This window comes from Caloenas nicobarica, chromosome 5, assembly GCF_036013445.1.
Source record: "Caloenas nicobarica isolate bCalNic1 chromosome 5, bCalNic1.hap1, whole genome shotgun sequence".
Lineage (NCBI taxonomy): Eukaryota > Metazoa > Chordata > Aves > Columbiformes > Columbidae > Caloenas > Caloenas nicobarica.
In genome coordinates, this window is record NC_088249.1 from 1,510,654 (window position 1) to 1,524,778 (window position 14,125).

The window sequence follows — 14,125 nt, forward strand, 5'->3', positions numbered from 1 at the left end:
AGTAAACTGAATAATGAAATCCTGGCACTATAATAATTAAAATTGAGATAAAATACAGTCGATACAATTGGGTTCATTCATGTATGGTGCTGGGAGATGTGACCTTAGGTGTTCTTGGGAAATAATTGATGAGGGTGTTTTCTTGCCCTTGTTAGGCTCATAAAAAGGAACTTATTCAGATTACTTATAAATAATTGTTAACTATTCTCAGTTTTAAGTTGTGCATGTGGTAATGAATGTTACATTGATCTAGAAAGTAGCAGTATTTCTGAGAGAAGCTCTTTGTTATTTTAATGGTGGTTGTTTTTTTTCCGTTGATCAGGGTCACTGCAGTGATTTGTTAATATTTCAGACTCAACCTTATTCGCTCCTCAGGTGAGTCGAGGTTATTGGCACCACGAGTCTGGTGTAAATCATTACGACACTGTGCTCGTACACTCAGCTCTTCAGGTTATAGACCATTTACTTAATTTTTCTTTATTTTTTTTTTCCTCCTTCAGGTTGTGTCTTGACTGCATTGGCAAAAACGCTGCTCTCCTAGAGAACCAAATACCATGTTTGCCATCCAAACTTTTGCAGCAAGTGCTGAAAAAAATAACCTTCTGGGCTGCAGTGAACCACCGGCAGGAGAAGAAAGCTGAAACGGAAAGACAAAGTCAACTAAATTCCACATGAACAACGGCAGCAAAACTGTTGAACACTTGGCTTTATTTACAGCGCACAAGCGAAGTGTTTTGTTAGTGAACTTTACTAATGCTACAGAACAATTGTATGTTAAGCTGAGTTTCTAAGTGAAGTTTGAGAACAAAGAAATCCTTTTTACGGGAGTCTCTTTTGTTTTCTGCATTCTAGAAAACTGATAAAACTTCATTTGTATATATTGTTAACTTCTGCTGTTGTGGTCTTAATGGGACAGTCCGTACAACTTGTTCTTTTTTGAAGGTGACAGATGGTACAAAATGTTTTCAGTTGGAGAAAATACCTCTTGAGTCTAAAATCTTACTACAGCCTTATCACATCGGCCTTTCTGAAAATATAAAACGAGTTCCACACCGTTATCTCTGGAAGGTTCACATTTGTCAGTCTTGAGAAAGGTAAATAATTTGCTAACACCACCAAATCTGATTATTTGATTCTACCAGACTCTGTCATCTGACTGTCTAGTCAAGTGATGGAGCCAGAACTCTTTCTCAAAGTAGGAAAATCAATATATTAACCCTGCAACTTGAGGAAAAAGCTGCCGTGAGCAGTATTACGCTTTGTATAGGAAAGCTGACAGTTCGTAATATGGTTTTACTATGGTTCTGTAATCAATGAGTCCTTTTTGAAATAGGTTGTATATTGTATTTTGGATGTGTAAAGTTTATATTTAATTCTTGTTTAAAAAAATGCTTATTTATTGTTTAAAAAGAGGCTATGTAGTACTTGGCTATTTTTCTGTTCCAAAGATTTAGTTAACAGGAGCACAGTCATTAAAATTTTATAGAGTTGAACCAAGACCCATTTTGACTAGTTTTTGATGCTTTTACAATCTGCGAAAGTTACTTAATTGGAGAAAGGGGCTTTGGAGCAAAGTTACCTCAAAAAGGGCGGGTTTGTGACTGGGTATTGTAGCAGAGCTGTAATTTTATATGTGGTGAACTTAAGCGTTTTGGTGGCTTTATTTAACCGAGGAGTGCTGGGCTTTATCTAACAGAGGGTTCTGTTTAACTGAGGAGTTGCGATCTCAGTTAACAGGGTTTTTATTCTTCACGAAGAATTATCCGAAATGTTGGTGCCTCCGTTTGCTGAGGGGGGAGAGGCGGCACCGCCGCCATTTTCCCTCCCGGGCCGCCAGCCCCGTCCCGCGGACCCGGCGCAGGGTCCCCGCAGCGCTCAAGCTCCGTGAGCACCGGCGGCGAGCGGGGCGGGGATCCCCGCTTCCCCCGCCCGGGATCCCCGCTTTCCCCGCCCAGGATCCTCGCTTCCCCCGCCCGGGATCCCCGCTCCGTCCCGGGCCCGGCGGGGCGGGACGCGCCTGCGCGGCGCTGGCGGAAGCGCCCGCCCGCCCGCGGATGTTGTCGCTGCGCGGCCCCGCTGAGGTGAGCAGGGAGCGGGGGCGGCCGTGCGGAGCGGCCCGGGCCCGGGCCCCCGCGGTGGGAGCCGGGGGCGGGAGGGGGCTCTGCAGCGCGGGCGTGGGGGCTGAGGCGCCGCGGGGAGCGGGGGGCGAAACCTGAGAGAAAGCGGGAAGGGCCGGGCGGTTGTTAACGGGCCTGGGGAGGGCGGGTTGCGGCCCTGGGTTAGGGGGATGTCGCGACAGGTGGGGTTTATCGTGAGGAAGCCGCGTCGGGGTGTCGTGTGGGCAGCCGGAGCAGGGCCGTAGAGTCACAGGATCGTTTTGGGTGGAAAAGCCCTTCACGATCATGGAGCCCAACCATAACCCACCCCCGGCACTGCCCCACGTCCTGAGCACCTCATCTCTGTCCAGCCCTCCAGGGATGGTGACTCCAGCACTGCCCTGGAGAACCGGGAATTGCAGGGTCCTGGGTTTCACTACAGGACTGAAAAATGGCTGAAAGGGGGATAGCTGTCCAGTGTGTCTTAGCTCGTTTAAAAAAAATAAAATAAAATAAAAATGCTTCACACCGGGGAGAGGTCAGTAAAAATCTGGTGAACTTGAAGCAGATCTCACTGCGATGCGAGTAAGGCTTTCCAGTTTAAAGCATAGTTAAAGCGCAAAAATAGACTGCCGAGGGTGAAGTGGTGTCTCCGTCATTGGAATGATGCAAATTAAACCAAAATCCGTCAGGGGAGGGGTAGGTGCCAGGATCTGGTGTGAGCGCAGGGTCTGACAGGCTCATTAAGGTCCTTTTCACTCCTGTTGCTTCACCTGGTTGCACAAAACCACCGCTTGGAGCGTCCAGCTTCCCTGACTTTTTGATCTGTGTCTTAAAATCTTGGTGTGGTGACGGTTTCATCCCATAACCGTAGGAAAGCTAAAGCAGAAGGGGACTTGGGAGCAGCTCCGAAGTGGAAGGTGGCTTCGTTTTTTCCTGCATTCCGGGCAGTGTCCAGCATGACCTGGCCGGGCTGACTTCAGCCTCTCCTCCTGGATCGGTTCCTCCCACCACTGGGGCTTTGAATTACCAGTGACCCCAGTGCCAGCCCCGCGCTCCTCACGTACCAGAGCTCTGCCCCAAACCACACGGCGCTTGGCAGCCCTGGGCTGTTGTCTTTCCAGGGCACGCTGGGGTTTGGCTTTTCCACGCCAGCAGGATTTGGGGCAGGGGGCTCTGTTTTGTGGGTTGTTTCTAGCGTAGATAACGTGTCCTGCATTTAACAGCTATGGGAGGTTTTGTGGGAGACTTGGCTCAGGCAGCCCGAAGGGACTTATCTGAAAAGCTGCAGGAGTTTTCACTTTTGTGAAAACCACACTATAAGCGAAGCTTTCAAGTTTATTCCTTGGCTTAAATTGGCAAGTGAAATAATTAGAAATTACACGCAACTGAGGAACCCCCATCTGAAACTTTCCCGACTGACAGGATAACTTCTTCCGCTGAAACATCCTAGTGAAAGAAACAGAGTGTAGTTTTCTCTTTCTTTTTTCCTCTGGTGGTTTCCAAGCTCCCCGCTGCTTGTTGCTCTGTGCACCGTATCGCGATGGCCGATGACAACGAAGAGCTGCAGGCGGATGAAGAGCTCCCGGCTCCGGCTGAGGACGCGTTCGAGCAGCTGGAGAACGACAGCCCTGCCGAGCGCAGCGGGCACGTGGCTGTCACCGACGGGCGCTGCATGTATGTCTGGGGAGGCTACAAGGTACGCTGTGCTTGCTAATTACCCCTTCTGCCACCCATGGTGCTGGTAATTACATCCCATTAGTTTGGGAGTGACTCTCAAATTATCCCTCCCCCAGAAAACAAAAGCTCCAGTTATCAAATTAGACTGTGACATTTAGGAGTTTTGAAATATTGAAATAAATGGTGAGTGTTAAATGCAAACAGATAACTCAAGCAGGGTGCAGGCTGTTGTTGGCCTTTGTCAACTCATGTGTCTGCTGTCAGAGAAGGAAATACTGTCTGGTTTGAAATGCACGCCCCGTAAAGTGGTGCTTTTATTTATGGCATTATCAGCACAACTATATATTGCAAGTTAATGACCGCAGGTTGGTTATTTATCGCACTGGGTTATGTGTTTACTGCCAGCAGAACCAAGTTATTTTACCATTTTGACAGGAACGAAGATGAATTGTCAGTGAATTCGGTAAATAAATGGGTAGCTCAAGACAAAGCTTTGCTGTGTTGTTCTGGTGGTGTCATGCAGGGGGTGAGGGAACTATAAAGGAAATTTTGACTCATTTCTGCACCCTAGATAACCTGCTTGGGCTGTAAAAAGGTTTAACTTCCCTGTACCGCAGTCTGTGACTCTGCTGGAAGCTCGGCTGGTCCCCAACAAAGTTAAACAGGCCAATCCCTGCTCTGCAAGGGCTGCGGGGCCGGTGAGCGGTGCCGGAATGCGGCAGACACTGCTCCTGCTGCTTTTTATTCTGTTATTAGGTCTCTGTGGGGGTGCAAACATTCTCCAGAGTCTGTAATTCAGTATGTCAAGCGTCCTTCTGATGTTGCTTTTTCTTTTCTGACCTGTTCCGCAGAATGCCCAAGTTAGGGGATTTTATGACTTCTATCTGCCTAGAGATGAAATATGGATCTACAACATGGAAACTGGAAGATGGTACGGTAAATAATTAACTTGATGGTGGGGTTTTTTGGGGAAAAAAAAAATCTTAAATTGGAATAGAAAGCCTGAGGGTCTGTGAACAGAGAGAGAATCCCCTGATCTCTTATTTCCCACGTATCAAACTGTTGCATAAACATGTAGAATGTTTCGAAATATTTTTTTTGTCTTGAAAACAACAAATAGATTTTCACCAGGTGAAGCAGGAGGGGCAGCTTGTGGGTCAGGAGAGCCTTGGCCATGGGCTGGAAGCTCACCTCTGTGGTTATGATGTTTACAAGCATTAAAAACCCAGTAGCAAACTGGAAACCTTCAGTTTAGACAGGTGCATCCTCTTTGCCTGAGGATCTTTCTGGGATTTTGAATGTGAAGGACATAACAAACTCCCAAACTGGGCAGGCGGGATTCCTCCTCCACAAAACACGTGTCCATTAAATTGCCTTTTCCCCGCCCCGCTGTCAAACTGTGTTCATCGTAAATTGTTAAACCTGTAAGGGTGTGAAGAGCTCATGACCGAATGGTCCACGGTGACCTATTCTAATTAAAAATACTGGTGGCGTTAGAAAATTCCACTCCGGATGAAATAATTATTTGTTTTTCTCAGATGAAATATTTTAAACTGTGCTTGTAGGAAGAAGAGTAAAACGGAGGGCGACATCCCGCCCTCCATGTCGGGGAGCTGCGCCGTGTGTGTGGACAGGGTGGTTTACCTGTTCGGGGGGCACCATGCCCGTGGCAACACCAACAAGGTGAGTCATCGGAACGTAAAACCCTCCTCACAAATAAGTTTATCCTCATTAGCTTTTGTTCCTATTTTTTTTATAAACTAGAGGTGGCTTTTTCAGTTAATTACAATCCATCCAAAGCAAGAAATGTATCATCCTGACAAACCACAGAAACGTCTTCCTGCGAATGACTGGACAGGCTGGATCTCATTGCAGAGCTTAAATGTTAATAACCAGGTTTTGCTAATTTTGCGTCCGGTTGCTGTGTCCTCCACGGCTTCTGCAGCAGAATATTTTCATCTGCTGGCGCTATCTCTAGTTCTTGGAAGCAGATAACTGACTTTCTCATCCTTTTCTCATCACCATGTTCTTTTTGTGCTCGCCTAAGTAGTTTTGACTAACAATATATGGTGCTTACCCCGGATTGGTGAGATCCACGCTTGGATTTTTTTCCATGCAGGGGATTATCTGCCTGATTTTTCCCAGTTCAGTGTATTAATTTCTCTGCAACAGGTCAGCTAACGTGACGTTTGCAGAACTGATCAGCCCTCAGCTCTGCATCATTTCACACGACGTGCTCTGGTAGCTTTACAGCACTGGAGAAGCGCCATGACCTGCTGTTTTTTTTGGTTACAGTGATTCTTGTGCAATTCACCCTCTAAATTGTACCACATTGGTGCTTTTGAGTTTGCTTCTTTTGAAAGATGGGAATTTCCAGAGCTCTGAGATGATATCAGGAGGTGATTCACCACTGCTCTGTAGTTATTTGAAATCGCATTCTGCTCTGGAGTCTCTGGTAATATTTTTCTGATGTTCTGAAGTGTGGTTTAAATTAAACAGGGAGGTGTTTTGCCTCCATCTTAAATATAAACTGAAAGTAGCTTGATGCGATGCTTGTGAACAGTTTGAAACAAGCTACATTTCTAAAGTGTGATTTGCTTCCTTCCTGCTGTGGTATTCTTACATTTCAGTTAGTTAATGTGTGTGTATCTGCTATTTCTCTCCATGTAAAATGATGTAACACACAGAGAAGGGATGATACTGTAAAAAAAGCACCTTTTTAAACCGTTTTTTTTAATTGTAAGACAATTGCTACTTTGTACACACCTTCATTGTGTCCCGTGTCAGCTTTTGGATGGTAAAACTCAGTGTTGATAGTCTTGTTATTTTTGTAAAAAGTGTTTGGGGCTTGAGTCTGCCGAAAGATCTTTGGATCCTCATTTTGTTCCAAACGTTGTCAATGCTCTGTGCAGCTAGAGAAAAAACTTTTAATTTATTTCTCTACCGATACATGCTAATTAAAAGTTAATATTTTAACATCAATCAGACTTAAGCCTGAAGCTAACTGTGTGGGTAAAAAAAAATCTTTTTATTTTCTACAGTTCTACATGTTAAATTCCAGATCCACGGACAAAGTGCTGCAGTGGGCCAGAGTGGAGTGTCAGGGGGTTCCCCCTTCATCAAAGGACAAACTTGGCGTCTGGGTTTACAAAAACAAGTAAGGCCCAAGGCCCAGGTGTCCTGGAGTGCGTGTTTGCTTTTAATCCCTCTCGGTCTTGTCGTTGTCTGTCTCTCAGCCTTTTAAAAGTGTTCTGTCCTCTAATGGTCGATGAGCGAAAAACCCCGCTCTGATTTGGGTGTATGTGAGCTGCAGAGTGTCTGCGTGAGTCACAATCCAACACGTGGGCTCGTTACAGGCAAATCTTCCACCAGCACATTGTTTTAGAGACATTGCATCACGGTTACTTGTATCAGCATCACCCTCTTGGCGATTCCATCGGGAGTTATTCTCCACAGAAGCCTTTCTAGGACTCCCCGTATCACACGAAACGCAATCGTTTGGTCACAAATTGTGGGACAGCTTGTGTTTCTTTGATCGCCATTTAATTTTAAAATTGCTTGTGGCTTTTTGAGCGGTGCACACGCTCGATTCAGCGTGGTTCGTGCTGGTCGCACAAAACAAGGGGTGTGCGCCGGATTGCTGTTATCTGATGTAACGTGTTGGGATGGTGTCCCACAGCTGCCAGGAGGCCTTTTGGCACCGCAAACTGTGGAAAAGATGAGGAACAGGAGGAGAAGGTATTGAAGCCAGACGAGCTGACGTGCAAAACGTTGCTGTTGCCTCGCACCCTCCTCCCCATGCTGTGGGTGTCATGCTGGTCCCTGGGCAGGGAGGTGGCTGATGAGGTTGTTCCAGCCTCTGGCAAGGGAGGGTAGACTGAGGAAAGCCCCTCTTGTAGGCGGGTAGTGTCCTACTTTCCCAAACTTCTTGTATCCCAGCTGCTCTGGAGGTTGGGGATGAAAGGGAGTTATTTCAAGGGAGAAAAGGGGCTTTTGGCTCTTGGAGCATCTCCCCAGGGCTGGTTTCTCAGAGGGTTCCTGGCTTCTGCAGAATCACAGAGCGGTTGGGGTTGAAGGGACCTCTGGAGATCCCCCAGTCCAACCCCCCTGCTCACGCAGGGTCACCAGAGCAGATCACACAGGTCGGTCCAGGCGGGTTTGAATGTCTCAGAGAAGGAGACTCCACACCCGCTCTGGGCAGCCTGGGCCAGGCTCTGGCACCTCCCAGCAAAGAAGTTTCTCCTCATGTTCACATGGACCCTCCTGTGTTTCAGTCTGTGCCTGTTGCCCCTCACCCTGGCGTTGGGCACCACTGAACAGAGTCTGGTCCACCCTCTGACACCCACCCTGAGATATTGATCAGCAGAAATAAGATCTATGTGTCCTTGCGTTTGAGCCACATATAGTGATTTTGGTCTGTAACACCAGACATGTGCTGCTTGGTCCCTTCTGTGGAGGGAAACCTCAGTGTTACGGAATTTGCTGCAGACACTTCCAAAAGATAAAGAAATTAATTGCCCGTGGTTCTTGTTTTCAGGTTCTTGATGTGGAGAGAAAGCTTAGTGTTGTGATACTTGATGTGGTTGGTTTAGATGTAAATCTGTACAAGACCGGAGCTGTGGGTGTTTAGTTAGGTGGTGTGGATTGTTTTCTGTTAGTTTATAAGTCAAAAAAAAATTCTGGCAAAACCACACCATCCAGTTCTGCTAAGTGCTAAAACCCAAACATAAAACTTAAAGGTAAATTATATTAAAAAAAAAGAGAACAGTAAAAACAGATGAGTGACTGCTCGTAGTAACTGTTCTCCAGGCTTTGAAATGAAACGCAGCAAGTACAAAGGAAAATCTTTCCCCAGAAAACCTGAAAACTCCCTAGGCAGCTTCCCTGTGGGTGTCCCCTCACACACATCTCCACAGTGTCCGTCTGGGCTGCAACGCTTTCCCTTTGCTTCTCGACTGAGTGTCTGGACATTTTGGGCTCGGGGGCATCTTTGGGCAGAGGGTTTGACAAGGGTGGAGGTGGGAAACTGCAGGAATAGACCCCGGCAGGCGCGGGGCGGGAGCTCCGGCCGCAGCCACCAAGGCACAGCAGCCCCGCTTGCCTCAGACGTTTGGAAGCAGAGCAGAGCTGGGAAGCCTGAGGCCTGGGAAACAGCGCCAGAGGGATTTAACGTGGGTGGTTGGGTTGATTAGGCAAGAAACGGGGCCCCACACCTGGGAAACATGCAGTGTGGATGGAAGTAATGAAGGCAAAAGCACTCTGCTGGTTTTCCTATCTGCTGTTTGAGTGCAGCCTTTACAGAACTTTAATTTGTAGCGACAGATGTGACAGCATTTCTAATAGATCCATGATGCACATTTTGTTTCAGGCTAATATTTTTCGGAGGCTATGGTTATTTTCCTGAAGGGAAGCAACGGGGAACTTTTGAATTTGATGAAACCTCTTTTTGGGTAAGTAAACTTGGAAGTAATTTCTATTGAAACGTTAATATTTAATTAGTGCTTATTAAAACTTGTTGCTTGTTCAATATTTTTAAAGAATTCAGGTCTTCCTAGAGGGTGGAATGACCACGTGCATGTTCTGGACACTGAAACCTTTACTTGGAGCCAGCCTATAACTACGGTAATTATTAGTCTTATGCCAGTTAATCAAGTTACAGCTCTTAATAAAAATGTGCAGTGTGCCCTGCCTCTTGTAGCATGCTATGAAAATAAGCTTGACTTTGCTAGGCCTGGCTTCACTGCTTTAATTTGTGTCAAGTTAGAAGAGGGTGCTGATGGAATGGCCTTGAATGTCCCTTCCAACCCAAACGTGGTGGTTTGGTGTGTTTCACTTGTGTGCTGAACTGTGGTCAGAACGAAACAAAACCCTCAGGAATTGCAAATATAAACCATGTGAAGTGTCTCTGACGTACCCAGAACAGTGATATTGCCACAGACATGAAATCTGAGAGAAGTAACTTCTTGTTCAGGTTACCAAAGAATCGCTTTGTCGTATTACATACAGATCCCAAAGATTTCAGAAGTAACTCTATAAAAATATTAATGATTTGTTATGTCATTGCCTCATTTACAGTCCGAGGCCTCGAGTGACAGAACCCTCTTCTAAAAGCGACATTGATGCCTTGACACTTAGAGGGAGAAAATCCCATTTCTAGTGAGTTTTCTGATCTTCCCCCACAAAAAGCACGTTTCTGCCCACAGGTTTCTGCTGAAATGGCATTTATTTTTTTTTGGTGAATGTATCCAATAAACTTACCGGTGTATTTCATGTTTCCTTTTCCCAGGGTAAAACACCGTCACCACGAGCAGCTCACGCCTGCGCCACCGTTGGGAACAGGGGCTTCGTGTTCGGCGGCAGATACAGGGTGAGCCCCGGCACGGTGTAACCACGCGTTCTCAAACCAAACCCAGAGTTTCAGCCGGGTAATATAATTTCAGTATGATTTTCAGTATTTCAAGTATTTCAGTTTCCTTTCTTGTAGGAGTCCAGGATGAACGACCTGTACTATCTGAATCTGGATACGTGGGAGTGGAATGAAATGTAGGTACTAACGCTTGAGTTCTTTTGTAACACAATAGGAAAATGCCGGTTTTATTCCCTGCTAACCATTCTAGTGAAATTTGGTAAACTTGAGCAGAACCGAGCGGCCCGAGCAGTTCTGACTCTTGCTGTCCGGCTTTTTTAAGTACTGATATGAGTAAAATTCTTTTACTGTGTCTCAAGAAATTAAACTCGCTGTAGGGTCACAAGCGATGTGCAGTGTGAAGCTGCATCCAAAATATAACCAGAGCGGGAAAGAGCAGTGGGATTTTATCGTAGCCCGTGTGTAATTCCCGGCACTTTCTCGCCCCGCAGAATCCCGCAGGGCCTTTGCCCCGTGGGCCGCTCCTGGCATTCCCTAACGCCCATCTCCTCTGACCACCTCTTTCTCTTTGGAGGATTCACCACGGACAAGCAGCCGCTAAGTGAGTCATTCCAAAGGGATTTTGTGTTGTCTTTGTGTTCTTATTGTGCACAGAAGCTTCAATTACTGCAAGGTCGCGTTAAATTCTTTCTAAGTTCTTTCCACACGCTTGTGATCCAACTCCGTATGGCCAGCAGCTCATTTCACAGAGTAGGAGTCACTGCGTGTGCAAAGACACTATTATTTATAGAAATTAATCTGCTCTAAAATGTATCTAATGTGTATTGCAATTAGTAAGAGCTTTATAACTCTCCATCTTCCCCTTCTGACTTGGCTCCCACAAATCCCTATTAAATACCTGTTTCCAGACAGGCAGCCCATTTCATAGGGTTTTTCCTAAAATTCATTTCTGTTCTGAGATAAATCATGTACTGTGTTACACCAAATTATGTGTTTATTGCAACAAACATGGCAGAACTGACAGAGCACTGTTTGTATTTGGGGTTTTGGTTGTTTTCAGGTGACGCTTGGATTTACTGTATCAGCAAGAACGAGTGGATACAGTTTGAACATAACTACTCTGAAAAACCAAGGTATGGTCGACACTTTCCTGGAAACTTAATGAGTGAGGAAGCTTTTCACAGCGGCTGTCAGAGAGAGGACACACTTTCCTCTGTAAGGCGCTTGTTTTTCTTAGCGATACAATACAAATTCTGGCTTCTGCCCCAGAATTGCGGATGTATTGAGTGTGCACACAACATACAATTTGAGCACCTGGTTGTGCGTCAGCTCGATGTTTGTGAAGCAGCAGGAAACTGGGGGATTTGGGGTTTGATCTGGGTGCACTGGGCCCAGCGCGTTCCTGCTCCCGCTTTTGTCTTCCTGCCAAGTTAATTAGAGGTGATGAGCTGCAATTTAAACGCATCAAAGCTGCTGCGATGCACGTGTGTGGCATTGAAAACACTCGTGTCGTGCTTGTTTGGGGAAGAGTTCTTGTTGGGGCTACACGAGTAACCTCAAGGCCAAGGAGAGTAGCACAAAATCTGCGTTTGACACAAGTGGGACATGAAAATGAGGTTTGTGGTGACGACAGCAGCGCCAGCACACCCGGCACAGCCTGGAGTTTGCTGACCAGTTTTCTTTTCTCTGAACGTAAACTGTTGGATTAATCACACCTCCAGCGTCCTGGTGGAAGCACAAACTTGCACGTGTTAACCTTAAATACAAACCCCAAACGTGGGTTACTGGCCAGGGTGGGTTTTCTTTGTTTAACGCAGCACTGCCTTCTGTTCGTAGGTTGTGGCACACGGCTTGTGCAAGCGAAGAGGGAGAGGTGATCGTCTTTGGCGGCTGTGCCAACAACTTACTCGCCCATTCTAAAGCTGTGAGTGTATTTTGAGTTTCCCTTCCTGCACAGCCCGGCCCTTCCCACCGGAGGGGTCTTATCACTCCTGTGAGCGCGACATGTTTGCACTCGGTGGGGTGACCCCATGAGGACTCAACACTGCATAAAGCTCAAAAGGGAAATGTTTTGCTGCTTCTCTGGAAACCAAGCCATTATTAGTTATTTAAACAAACTGGCTTACTTTCCCTCATGTGTGCTGTGCTTGGAGCCTGTCCTCACCTCCCAGCTCCTTTAGCTCTGCGCTGGGCTTCTCCTGGGGGAGTTTTCAGGGAGCCCCCCCAAAGTGCTGCTCCCGAGGGGCCTGGTGAGAAGAGGCTGCGCAGAGTGGGGCTCTGCGGCCAGGACGGGGCGTCCCCAGCGCTGGGAAGAGACAGGCAGACTGGCAACAAGACCCCAGGGCTCCCCTGGCACAAGGGGCACTTTTGATTCATCTCTAGTGCCCGTAACTTCCCACATTGTACAATTTGGAGAGTGATTCTGCTTTCAGTCTTTGTGATTTATGTCCAGTCTGCTCCCCCCCGTCAGTCTCTCCCAAGCTGGGCCACTTGCCGTCCTTTCCAGGGTCTGTTTGCGTGAGTTATGCCTCCTGCTGGAATGAGGTGAATCCACGTAACCAAACTGCTTCTCTCCCAGGCTCACAGCAACGAAATCCTCGTGTTTTCTCTACAACCACGATCTCTTGTAAGGTAAGAACGCCACACTTCAGCATTAAACTGTCATGTCCCCACCTAAGACAAGTAGTGCAGGGTTTTACCGCCAGACCCGTTTCTTATGTTCTTAAAATACATGAAAATATTTCTTACCCTAAAGAACACTGAAATAACAGCAGTTGGTTATGGGAGGTAGCATAAGATCCCTTCCAGAAGCAGGAATTTGGCGCTGCTGACGATAACAAACCCTCGCTAAGCAGCTGTAAGAATGAGTTGACCAGTTTGGCGTTTCCTCTCCCGCAGGCTGTGCCTCGAAGCCGTCATTTGCTTCAAGGAGATGCTGGCGAGTTCCTGGAACTGCCTCCCCAAGCACTTGCTGCACAGCGTCAACCAGCGCTTCGGGAGCAACAACACCTCAGGCTCCTGAGCCGTGCGGGGCTGAGGAGGTGTAATAATTGTACCCAGTGTGGCAAACATTCAACTTGTATAGGTTAAATACCCGTATCGTCGTAGGTAGGTGCTTCTTGCCTTTAAGTTGCATGTGAATGGCCTAGAGAGAACCTATTTTTGTGTAAAGATGTTTGCAATAAATGTATGTAATGCAAGTGGAGATGTATGCTGTGCTTAAGCTAAAATCTAGTTCTGGGTTTGGCCACCTTGAAGTAGGTATGGGGGCCAACGCTGGGTCAGCAAAGAGTGTGCATGTGTGGAGATACTGGTGGAGGCCCCAGTCCAGGGCTTGAGGACTTACTGGTTGTGCAGGAAACACCCAGGCACACCAGACCATAGGAGAGGAGCGCAGCTTTAGTCTGGGCTCAAGATCGCAGTCCTGGCTTAGTCTACAGCGTTACGAAACTGCTTAACATCATGCCACAAATGCTTTAAGGTCAGAGAAATGGGGTTTGGAAACTGTACCTTGTCAGAGTTGATCAGTGTTGTAAACCTGCAGCTGTGAGGGCACCGCGACTCTCTGCTTGTTCGTAGTTTTGGTTTTTTGGAACTCTCGATGTTGTGGAATTTCAATTGTGAACCCTGGGTAGCAGATACTCTGCCCTGAGAGGTGGATTGAAAGTGCTTGAGCCGTTAGCAGCCTCGTCTGTCACCTGTGGAGCTCGTGTACAGCTGGAACAGCCGGAGCCACCAAGGACCTTGGCCTGGTGCGTTACCCCGAAAAGTGGCCTCAGCTCCATCCACAGCCCCAGCAGGTGACATCGGGGACAAGGGCCAGGCTGTGCTGCTGGGGGAAAGGGGTGAAATCATGTTTAAGCTGTCCTTGAAATAAAATTTAAAATAAATAAAAACTTTGACTTCTAAAACAAAAGAATTCCTGTACTGTAGTTCCTGCACTAGTTTCCTTTGCACTAGTTTCCTTTGTAAGGCTGAGTTT

General features: G+C 46.9%; 2 protein-coding genes across 3 annotated transcripts in view; both read left to right on the top strand.

Annotated features, from left to right (window-relative positions):
* The window catches only part of KLHDC1 (kelch domain containing 1), a 28,855-nt gene extending 27,396 nt beyond the window's left edge, over positions 1-1,459 (top strand). The window contains exons 12-13 of the mRNA XM_065636581.1: positions 323-375; positions 501-1,459. Coding sequence (XP_065492653.1) covers positions 323-375; positions 501-675 — 228 coding nt within the window. The 3' untranslated portion in view covers positions 676-1,459. The remainder of the gene's footprint in view (positions 1-322; positions 376-500) is intronic.
* Positions 1,460-2,015: 556 nt separating this feature from the next.
* Positions 2,016-14,039, top strand: KLHDC2 (kelch domain containing 2). 2 transcript variants are annotated; one of them, XM_065636848.1, is made up of 14 exons: positions 2,016-2,081; positions 3,604-3,795; positions 4,628-4,707; positions 5,342-5,459; positions 6,818-6,933; positions 9,145-9,226; positions 9,315-9,398; positions 10,063-10,143; positions 10,261-10,319; positions 10,635-10,744; positions 11,204-11,276; positions 11,980-12,067; positions 12,722-12,774; positions 13,042-14,038. In XM_065636848.1, exons 1-14 carry the CDS (start codon positions 2,055-2,057, stop codon positions 13,163-13,165), a joined length of 1,287 nt encoding a protein of 428 aa, XP_065492920.1. In that variant the 5' UTR covers positions 2,016-2,054; the 3' UTR covers positions 13,166-14,038. The 2 variants fall into 2 exon arrangements, with proteins under 2 accessions (XP_065492920.1, XP_065492921.1); XM_065636849.1 differs by lacking the exon at positions 9,315-9,398 and having other exon boundaries at positions 13,042-14,039.
* The last annotated feature ends 86 nt before the right edge of the window (positions 14,040-14,125 follow it).